We start from the raw sequence: 12888 nt of genomic DNA on the forward strand, positions 1-12888 counted from the left end.
CTGCAGACTAGTGTAAGGAATCCACTACTGGCTTTGACTATTGCCTTGCAGATCTGTGCAGTTGCAGGCTTCCTCTGGCAATCTATGGCACAGGTGCTGCCTCTCATTGCAGCTTCTGCCCTGTGCTACTTCATTGGAGGAATTCTCACACACCCTCCTCCTGTGATTGGATCTCCGCCCTTTATATTCTAGGCGTTGGCTCTGAACCAGGGCCGAGCATAACTATTCATATCTCTATGTTACTGACTCTGCCACAAACCACCCCAGGCCTCTCTCCTAGCGTTCTTACCTTCCAAGTTCCTGAGTATCCAGAGGCCTGGTCCTGGACGTCTGTGCTGAAGCGTTGTTGCCAGCACTGGCCTGCTGCTATCTCCTTGCAGTGGCCTACCCCGGACGTCTGTGCTGAAGCGTTGATGCCAGCACTGGTAACTACTGCATTCCCTCCTAGCAGTGGCTACCCTTCCTGTCCTGTGGCCTGCCGCTATTCTCCTGTAGTGGCCTATCCTGGACGCCTGTGCTGAAGCGTTGATGCCAGCACTGGTACTGCTGCATTCCCTCCTAGCAGTGAATACTTTTCCTGTCCTGCGGCCTGCTGCTATCCTCCTGCAGTGGCCTGTCCTGGACCTCCGTGCTGAAGCGTTGATGCCAGCACTGGTACTGCTGCATTCCCTCATAGCAGTAGATACCTTTCCTTTCCTGCGGCCTGCTGCTATCCCCTTGCAGTGGCCTGCCTTGGACTTCTGTGCTGAAGCGTTGGTTCTTCCCGACGCTGCCCTGCGGTGAACTTCGGCCAGCCTGGTGTCTCCTCCTGCTGAGATCGGCGTCATGGGCCGAGGCCGCACCTCGCGCAGAAGCCACCCCCGCGCTCACACTCCTAAGCTGAAGCGGGGAAATCCTGACTACCTGTTGCCGAACTCCTGCTTCCATAACGACGATGCTGCCTTCTCCAATCCTGACCCTGCGATGTACGACTACGAACTGCACACTCCGGATCAGTCTGCGTGGACTCAGGTCGGTGATTATATAACCCCACCTCAGCCCCGCGGTCCGGTCCCGGTTTGTGGCGAGCATCGGCGTAACAACTAGACATAGGTTTTCCAGGCATATAACTGGTGGCTTTTATTTACCCTGTCACAATACCTAATGAGAGATTACACCTAGCAAGTAAATGATGTAAAGCAAATAGATGTTTTTACCTAGCAACTGCACATCTTGTATACCTGATAAGAGAAAATGCATGCACAGTACTGCTGATATTGTAAAACTTACCCAAGAAAGAAAAGTCTACAGAGATGCCTGTGAGAGCTACGACCTCTACAAGCAAAATATGCCACCTGTAGGACTACCACAATTGGGGGTTCTAGCAAATACAGTGGCAACAGCTGCAATAGCGCCTCCTGAGGTCAAGAAGAAAACTACACCTGATAGCCTAAAAATGGAGGACAAGATGCAGCGTTCCTGTAATGAACCCTACCCCACGGAAGAGTGGCCCTTCCAGTCCAATGAGGAGGAAGACATCTCTTACGGGGAACCCGAACCGAGTCACACCCACAAAACAACTCAAGAATGGTGGGGGTGTCTGAACTCGGCACGAACCGAAAAGACCGCTCCCTTTGACAAATATGATAAGCAGGAGAAAGAGCGGGAGCAGTGGATCACCGAATATTTCTGTCAGCTATTACAGTTGCAAGAAAAGCCGGGTGGATCCAGTGACGCTGCTAAAATTTCAAATGAAGATGGATACCTCAGTATCCCTGAAGGGACGGTGTCATCCAAAACAAAAAGGCGAAAAAAGAAAAGCGGTTCTTCATGTACCGTGGAGGGAACAGACACGTCCGAAGATCCTGTGGAGAAAAAGCGGGACCGAGATGCCCTGCAGCCTAGAGAAAATGAAGAATTCGTCCCGCAGATAACCGAATATCCAGAGGGCCCAAGGCAGAAGTTGTATACCCCAAAGAAGTGTCTGTCCAGTGCCAACAGTGAGGAACCCTCAACCAGTCATCCCAGGGAAGTGGAGCCGGAACCAGTGAGTGACGATCCCTTGACCAGCCCTGAAGACGCCCTGAAAATTGCCAGGCGTGACTGTGATCTACTTCGAGAACAATTGAAACTTGAGAGAGCAGATAATGCTGAGTTACAGATGATGGTGCTCGCAATGTACTCTGAATCTGGGACAGAATTGGACGATCTCAAGACTGAGCTAGATACTGCAAACGCTACTATTTCCGGCATGGATGAAAAGCAAAGCCAATCTGATAAAATGATGACAAAGCTGAAGAGGAAGTATGAGGAGGCACTAAAGCAGATGACAGTCTTTCAGCAAGAGGTTCACACTCTTCGCGTAGAGCTGAATGCCTCACAACAGGAGGTCAACAATGTCCGGACAGAGGTGGACGTATCTCAGAAAGAGGTTTAGACACTCCGCAGAGCACTGGATGCCTCACATCATGAGACCAACAGCTGCCGCACAGATCTGGAAGATTCCAGGAAGGAACTACACAGTCTCACTGAGGAGCTGGACATTTCTAAAGAAACGATTGTCAATCTTAATACAGATCTCCAAGTCTCCCAGAAGGAGCTTCAGACCCTCAACCTAGAGAAGGAAATCTCACGCCAGGAGACTGTCATTCTCAAAGCAGATGTGCGTAAATGGAAGGAGGACTGCAAAGAGGCCCTGAAAAGTACAGAGACTGAAAAAGGAGAAAATGTAAGATTACAAAGAAAAAAATTAAAACTCAAAGAAGAAAATTTTAATTTGACAAACGACGTCAAGTAAAAAAATGAAAAGCTGCACGAGCTTAAAGAAATAAATAGACTTTTGGAAGGTGAGAAGTTTGAAGCAGAGCACCGACTGCAGAACCAACTGCAAGGTCTGCGTACGCACCTCGAGAAGGCAGAGGAGAAGCAGCGAACTCTGCAGGAAGACAATCTGCAGGCTGTTAAAGAAATTCAAGTGCTGCAGGAACGTCTGATGACCCAGTATGTCCCCGCAAAGCAGCATGAGATACTGAAGGCTACCCTGAGCATCACCAAAGCAACGCTAAAGGCCAAGCTTAGAACCCAGGTGACGCGGCACAAAAGGGAGCACAAGAAGGTCCAGAAACTGAAACAAGTAACTGTGGCCCAAGCAAAGAAGTTCATAGTGCTTCACAATGCCATAAAAATGTGGAAGCAAGCTCATTGAAAGCAAAGCATGCAGATAAATTCCCTGAGAAGAGACTTGCAAGACGCACTCAAAAAACAGGGATCTCTCGCGGATGAGATTACAGTCCTACAAGGACAAGTATTGACCCTGCCTAAGCGTCAGTATCCCACAGCCTCAAAAACCCATGAAGACAAGGGTACAGTGAGAGCTGGGAATACCGCTCATCTGAAAGACAAGGTTGCAAAATGTGAACCACCTAAACAAGCACTAGCAAAACCTTCAGCCATCCAACAGGCAACAAAAGAAGGTACATGTGCTGAATCAAAACCAGAAGAATCCTTAGCTGATGAAGCTGAAAAGATGGGACATTCTCTGGAAGTGGGGGTGGAATTGCAAACTTAACCCCAAAGAGGCTGAACTAGCAGAGCTGCTTTCAAGACACAGGGGAAACTTCTAAACCTGAATGCTGACACATCCTAGGGAAAAGGGAGCTGAACCAGGGACAGAGAAGATTTTCCCTCCACACCACTACAAACAGATAAGACTTTCATATACAAGACATTTTATATTGGTTCATCTCATGCTATATGTTTGGGGCTGGGAGACATGCTTATCTAAGGGAGTTGTGAACTGCATAGTATTTCACTAGAAATACTCCCAAGTGAATAGAAGTTTTGTTTACCCCTTGTTTGGATGGTTTCCTGATGTTAAGGAAAAGGCGCAATAAAAAGGCTTATTTAATTTCACCATAATCAGTGTGACGATAGGGAGGATTTGGCCCGGGATTAAAGGGGTTACAACCCCATTTGGCCACCCTCTACTCTCATCAGGGAAGCAAGGGGTTAACTGGACTGAGGTCCAGTAATGTGTTTTGCCTTGCTTCAATATCCAAATGTTTATTCCCCTGTGTAAATGTATCGTGTTATGCCAGTGTTTGCATCACCTACATGCTGGGATCCATCCGGGAGGGCAAGGGTTAATATTTCTTTAGTGATTATAGCCCTTTGTGTAATTTTCCCGCCTTTTCAGGCACCATTTTGCAGAGTCCAATAGGCCGCCATTAGAGCTCAAGGTATTTCAATGGCGGATCTTGCTGTTTTAGTCCTGTTTCCTGTGAAGACCAGCAGGTGGCGTCCGAGAGGAGGAGCGGCGGTTTCCCATTGTAAGTCAATGGGCTCATTGACTTCAATGGAGATTCCTCGACGGCGTTTTCCAGGAACGAGTTGGCTGCCGTCCAAACCGCAAAACCGCAAAGCGGATACAATGTCCTTTAAAAGAGTTAAATCACTTTAGTCAAGTTCAATGATAAGTGGCGTGGGAATCTACAGTTCTAGAGCACCTAGAAATAAAATTCTTTTTGCCCCTAGTTCCTAGGCCTCCCCCCACTCGACCACCACCGGGTCCCCGAATCCTGGACCCCCGAGAAGGGTCGTACCGAGAGAGCGGGTCGCGCCATAGGTTCCAATGGCGGCGGCAGAAACAGCTCAGGATTTCGACTAAGCGTGAAAAGCTGAAAATCATGAGTCCATATCTCCGGTTCCGGAGGGTCCAGAGGGCCAGGGTTTGGGGCACATGTAGGCACTGCTCCGGCATGGCTGCAGAACCCTCCTTGACCCTCTTGGACCAACCCGACGGAGTATGGTCCCCCTTGAAAGTTCGGGACTTTTGCCATTGATTCCAATGGGGGAAAAGCCGCGTGGCGGAAAAATGATTAAGTGTAAAATGTTGAAAAGTGTAAGTCCATAGCTCCGGTTCTGGAATGCCCAGAGGGATGGGATTTGGGTGGCATGTAGCCAAGGTTCCGGCTTTAATGCATGCCCCTTCCCAGCCCCCTCAGACCAACCAGACGGAGTGTGGACGAAAGTAAAGATTTGTGGATTTTCTCAAAGACTTCAATGGCGGCGGTTCCCCATTGAAAGTCTATGGCAGGAAACTCCATTGACTACAACAGCGGAGTTGCTCCATTGAAACCCACGGCGGCGGAGCCCGTTGTTTTCAATGGGGACTTGGTGAAACGCTGAGATTTCTTTTTAGCGGAGATTTTTATAATAAAATATGAAACGGTTTATGTGATATTTGTGTAACTCCGGTTCCCAAGGTCTAGCAGGCTTAAACTCGGACCATATGGTGTCCCAGTTCCGGCATTAAGGTCTGGAAAGTTGGGACCCGCAGGACCTACCAGAACCGGGTATTTTAATATGTGTATGTATTAAAATGTATATGTGGTTTTGGTCTGTTCTGGAAACTGCAGACTCCGTCTGTTATGCTAATAGGCAGGAAGAACATCCTGCAAAGAATTAACATAGCCCGGTGATCAAAGGCTAACTGCCTAATTGTATGCTGGGCCCAGGATCCAAGGAACTGAGTGGTTTTTAAGTGTGATACTTCACACTAACAATGGAAGTCAAAATCTGCTTCAAAGAGATTTTTGCTAGACAACTCGGCGCCTTGAGTGTAAGAGAAGGGGTAAAATGGTATATACGTCAGAATCACCCCTTACTCAAGTGTCTTCATGTCTTCATGTGTCTTCATTCATGATCTGCATGTATTGCTGTGATGTCAACTGAATTATTGAAGAAATGGCCCATCCTGTATCCTGATGGCTTTCTTGTCCTAACATTTAAGTAAGTGTCCATATTTTGCCTGTTATTTGTATATCTCGTGTGTTCACCTTTATCAAGGAATAAATTATATTATATCATATCTAAGTCTCGTACCAGTTCAACCCAGTTATTTGGTGTAAATTGCAGCCTGTCATAAGTCACCGTGACAATCAGTCTCCCTTGCATACCTCTGTGAGCGTCCGCCTACAGTATTACTGGTATTGTTCATGGGAGGGGCTTATCCTGCTGTGTCAGGATCTCTTTCAGGTGGAGGCGCAGCACCGAGGTGGACATCTGATCACCCCAGGTACCCATTGGCGGAGGCTCTGGCCAGGGCCGCCAACAGCGGGGGAAAAAGGGTACTGGCGTCCAGGGCCCCGTGAGTCAGGGGGGCCCGGCCATCCGGGCCCCCTGCGCGGCCGAGCGCCAGTTAATTCAATTTAAAAAACCCCCGGTGTGCCGGGTTTCCCTATCGGCAGCGCTGCTTAAAGTGTTTGTCCCGGGCCCCACGATTTCTGTTGGCGGCCCTGGCTCTGGCCTTCTGTGAGCCAAAAGGTAACAGCAGTACCGGTAGACACTTTATTAAGGGGAAAGAGGAAAAGAAAACTGTGATTAAAGCACTAATGCTTAAATTAATATTGTAATAATAATACTAAAAGTAATTACCAAAAAATAAAACCTTAATTATAAAAGGTCATAAAAGTCTCATGACATATTGAAATAGATAAAGAGAAAGATCATGGTGCAACACCGACACAAAATAAAAGCCACAACTAGTACTGTAGTGCTTGTGGCTTTTATTTTATTTTGTGTCTGTGTTACACCATGATCTTTCTCTTTATCTATTTCCATATGTCATGAGACTTCAATCAAGATCCATTTGGACATTGTTTGGACACTAAGGACTGTATCATCTTCTGGTCAGAGATCACCTTAGGGTTATGGGTTTTTTCTAGGCACCAGTATATTGTGCTGTTTTAAGGGGAAAGAGGGCTACATCAGTTTAAAAACCAGGACTGAACCAAAATGTCCAGCACATTTTGAGTTATTTGACATGTATGCTTCTATTGAAGTCTATTAACTTGATCCACGTAATCAAAATCCGTTAAACCTATTTTATTTATGAAGGTTGTTTACACGTGCATTTAAGTAATTTTGAGGACACAACTAGATGCAACAATAGATGTGACAGCCAGGCTACAACAGGTAATTGTTTACACAATTATGAACGTACAACTTCCGTATTGTAACCTCCACCAAGATGGCGGTCCTTTTACTTCACTCCGCCCACTATCCTGCGTTTCCAAGGGATCGCTATGGCCATCTTGTCACCGGAGTCTTTTAGAAGAGGCGGTTTGTGAGGGGTGACGTTGAGAGAAAAAAAAAGCATGCCAGTTGGTGGTATTCGCTAGAAGTGCGGAAGATTTGAACGCGGAATTACATTGTGGTTAAGTTTTCTTTTTGAAAGAGAGTGACTTTGCAGTGGAAGATATGGATAATTGCAGGATTCAGATGTGGGTAAAAACGGACCCATTTCTGGTAGGCGCTTTGCAACTACACCCCCCGTCAAAGTTTAGCATCCACTATCTGCGGAAAATGTCCACGTACGTTAGGACCCACTCCAGCGAGGACTGCTACCCGCGGCTGTGCTGGGGGATGTGGAGACACATCGCCTGCGGGAAGCTGCAGCTGGAGGAGGACACGGCCTGGCTGTACTTCGAGGTGTTCCTCAGCGTGTCCGAGCGAAGCACACAGGGAAGCCTGGAGTGGGCTGAAGCAGCGTCAAGCTGCACATCCGTAGAGGGATACGAGCGAGTGAGGAGTCAGGTACAGCACCTAATCTAGGCTCGTAATCTCATTGTATATAGTACAAGTCTACTTACAGTAAACTCAATATACTCTTGACGCGCAGTATACAGTAGGTGGTGAAAGCAGAGGGTTGGGCAAGGTTGTTAGATTGCCATTAAGCACATACCTGAACATGGGATCTAAGTAGTGCTGGATATCTGCACTTTTACAAATATTCGTAGGCAATACATGAAGTTGTTTCCCAGAAGTGTCGCGGTTTTACCTTTGAGTTGATGAAGGTAAAAGCACCCAGCGCAGCAACACTATTGGTTTGACAGTTGTTTTATGCAAGTGAATGGTCCTTCAAGGGGCAGCGGTGTTGGGACCAACCTGTACTAAGAGCAATAATATAAGGTCATCTCACATGTGACACATAAAATAAGTACACTTCATATGCTTCATCAGTGGGGGATAGAAGAGCTTTGGAGGAAATTATACCTCCTAAAGAGGCACAATAACTCGAAATTAACTAAATGCAAAGATAATGACACAGAGAGACACGCGCACACACACAGAGAGACACACGCACACACACAGAAAGAGACACGCAGAGAGAGACACGCACACGCAGAGAGAGACACGCGCGCACAGAGAGACACGCGCGCACAGAGAGACACGCGCGCACAGAGAGACACACGCACACACACAGAGAGAGACACGCACACGCAGAGAGAGACACGCACACGCAGAGAGAGACACGCGCGCACAGAGAGACACGCGCGCACAGAGAGACACGCGCGCACAGAGAGACGCGCGCACAGAGACACGCACACGCACAGAGAGAGACACGCACACGCACAGAGAGAGACACGCGCGCACAGAGAGAGAAACGCGCGCACAGAGAGAGACACGCGCGCACAGAGACGCGCACGCACAGAGATGCGCACAGAGAGAGACGCGCGCCCGCACAGAGAGAGACGCGCGCCCGCACAGAGAGAGACGCGCGCCCGCACAGAGAGAGACGCGCGCCCGCACAGAGAGAGACGCGCGCCCGCACAGAGAGAGACGCGCGCCCGCACAGAGAGAGACGCGCGCCCGCACAGAGAGAGACGCGCGCCCGCACAGAGAGAGACGCGCGCCCGCACAGAGAGAGACGCACAGAGAGAGACGCACAGAGAGAGACGCACAGAGAGAGACGCACAGACACGGAGACACGGAGACACGGAGAGACAGAGACACGGAGACACGGAGACACGGAGACACACAGACACACGGAGACACACGGAGACACACGGAGACACACAGACACACGGAGACACACGGAGACACAGACACACGGAGACACACAGACACACGGAGACACACACACACACGGAGACACACACACACACGGAGACACACACACACACACGGAGACACACACACACACACGGAGACACACACACACACACGGAGACACACACACACACACACGGAGACACACACACACACACGGAGACACACACACACACACGGAGACACACACACACACACGGAGACACACACACACACGGAGACACACACACACACGGAGACACACACACACACGGAGACACACACACACACGGAGACACACACACACACGGAGACACACACACACACGGAGACACACACACACACGGAGACACACACACACACGGAGACAGACACACACACGGAGACAGACACACACACGGAGACAGACACACACACGGAGACAGACAGACACACGGAGACAGACAGACACACGGAGACAGACAGACACACGGAGACAGACAGACACACGGAGACAGACAGACACACGGAGACAGACAGACACACGGAGACAGACAGACACACGGAGACAGACAGACACACGGAGACAGACAGACACACGGAGACAGACAGACACACGGAGACAGACAGACACACGGAGACAGACAGACACACGGAGACAGACAGACACACGGAGACAGACAGACACACGGAGACAGACAGACACACGGAGACAGACAGACACACGGAGACAGACAGACACACGGAGACAGACAGACACACGGAGACAGACAGACACACGGAGACAGACAGACACACGGAGACAGACAGACACACGGAGACAGACAGACACACGGAGACAGACAGACACACGGAGACAGACAGACACACGGAGACAGACAGACACACGGAGACAGACAGACACACGGAGACAGACAGACACACGGAGACAGACAGACACACGGAGACAGACAGACACACGGAGACAGACAGACACACGGAGACAGACAGACACACGGAGACAGACAGACACACGGAGACAGACAGACACACGGAGACAGACAGACACACGGAGACAGACAGACACACGGAGACAGACAGACACACACACACACGGAGACACACACACACGGAGACACACACACACGGAGACACACACACACGGAGACACACACACACGGAGACACACACACACGGAGACACACACACACGGAGACACACACACACGGAGACACACACACACACGGAGACACACACACACACACACGGAGACACACACACACACACACGGAGACACACACACACACACACGGAGACACACACACACACACACGGAGACACACACACACACACACACACGGAGACACACACACACACACACACACGGAGACACACACACACACACACACACGGAGACACACACACACACGGAGACACGGAGACACACACACACACGGAGACACACACACACGGAGACACACACACACGGAGACACACACACACGGAGACACACACACACGGAGACACACACACACGGAGACACACACACACGGAGACACACACACACGGAGACACACACACACGGAGACACACACACACGGAGACACACACACACGGAGACACACACACACGGAGACACACACACACGGAGACACACACACACACGGAGACACACACACACGGAGACACACACACACGGAGACACACACACACACACGGAGACACACACACACACACGGAGACACACACACACACACACGGAGACACACACACACACACACGGAGACACACACACACACACACACACACACGGAGACACACACACACACACACACACGGAGACACACACACACACACGGAGACACACACACACACACACACGGAGACACACACACACACACACGGAGACACACTCACACACACACACACGGAGACACACACACACACACACACACGGAGACACACTCACACACACACACACGGAGACACACACACACACACACACGGAGACACACACACACACACACACACGGAGACACACACACACACGGAGACACACACACACGGAGACACACACACACGGAGACACACACACACGGAGACACACACACACGGAGACACACACACACGGAGACACACACACACGGAGACACACACACACGGAGACACACACACACGGAGACACACACACACGGAGACACACACACACGGAGACACACACACACGGAGACACACACACACGGAGACACACACACACGGAGACACACACACACACACACGGAGACACACACACACACACACGGAGACACACACACACACACACGGAGACACACACACACACACACGGAGACACACACACACACACACACACACACGGAGACACACACACACACACACACACGGAGACACACACACACACACGGAGACACACACACACACACACACGGAGACACACACACACACACACGGAGACACACTCACACACACACACACGGAGACACACACACACACACACACACGGAGACACACTCACACACACACACACGGAGACACACACACACACACACACGGAGACACACACACACACACACACACGGAGACACACACACACACGGAGACACACACACACGGAGACACACACACACGGAGACACACACACACGGAGACACACACACACGGAGACACACACACACGGAGACACACACACACGGAGACACACACACACGGAGACACACACACACGGAGACACACACACACGGAGACACACACACACGGAGACACACACACACGGAGACACACACACACGGAGACACACACACACGGAGACACACACACACGGAGACACACACACACGGAGACACACACACACGGAGACACACACACACGGAGACACACACACACGGAGACACACACACACGGAGACACACACACACACGGAGACACACACACACACACACGGAGACACACACACACACACACGGAGACACACACACACACACACGGAGACACACACACACACACACACACACACACACACACGGAGACACACACACACACACACACACGGAGACACACACACACACACGGAGACACACACACACACACACACGGAGACACACACACACACACACACACGGAGACACACTCACACACACACACACGGAGACACACACACACACACACACACGGAGACACACTCACACACACACACACGGAGACACACACACACACACACACGGAGACACACACACACACACACACGGAGACACACACACACACACACACGGAGACACACACACACACACACACACGGAGACACACACACACGGAGACAGACAGACACACACACACACGGAGACACACACACACACACACACGGAGACACACACACACACACACGGAGACACACACACACACACACACGGAGACACACACACGGAGACACGGAGACAGACACACGGAGACACGGAGACACACACACGGAGACACGGAGACAGACACACGGAGACACGGAGACAGACACACGGAGACACGGAGACAGACACACAGACACGGAGACAGACACACAGACACGGAGACAGACACACAGACACGGAGACAGACACACACACACACGGAGACAGACACACACACACACGGAGACAGACACACACACACACGGAGACAGACACACACACACACGGAGACAGACACACACACACACGGAGACAGACACACACACACACGGAGACAGACACACACACACACGGAGACAGAGACACACACACACGGAGACACACACACACGGAGACACACACACACGGAGACACACACACACGGAGACACACACACACGGAGACACACACACACGGAGACACACACACACACACGGAGACACACACACACACACGGAGACACACACACACACACGGAGACACACACACACACACGGAGACACACACACACACACGGAGACACACACACACACACGGAGACACACACACACACACGGAGACACACACACACACACGGAGACACACACACACACACACACACGGAGACACACACACACACACACGGAGACACACACACACACACACA

The 12888-nt window shown here is 50.7% G+C and overlaps 1 protein-coding gene across 12 annotated transcripts in view; it reads left to right on the forward strand.

Annotated features, from left to right (window-relative positions):
- Positions 1–7014: 7014 nt before the first annotated feature.
- Positions 7015–12888, forward strand: part of TBCCD1 (TBCC domain containing 1) — a 234299-nt gene continuing 228425 nt past the window's right edge. For 3 of the 12 annotated variants that reach the window (XM_075606824.1, XM_075606823.1, XM_075606825.1), the window contains exon 1: positions 7037–7575. In XM_075606824.1, coding sequence (XP_075462939.1) covers positions 7240–7575 — 336 coding nt within the window. In that variant the 5' untranslated portion in view covers positions 7037–7239. Of the gene's footprint in view, positions 7576–12888 lie in introns of all 12 variants that reach the window. The other 9 variants (XM_075606831.1, XM_075606826.1, XM_075606830.1 and 6 more) reach the window with 8 other exon arrangements.

The sequence above is a fragment of the Ascaphus truei genome, chromosome 7 (genome assembly GCF_040206685.1).
Source record: "Ascaphus truei isolate aAscTru1 chromosome 7, aAscTru1.hap1, whole genome shotgun sequence".
Lineage (NCBI taxonomy): Eukaryota > Metazoa > Chordata > Amphibia > Anura > Ascaphidae > Ascaphus > Ascaphus truei.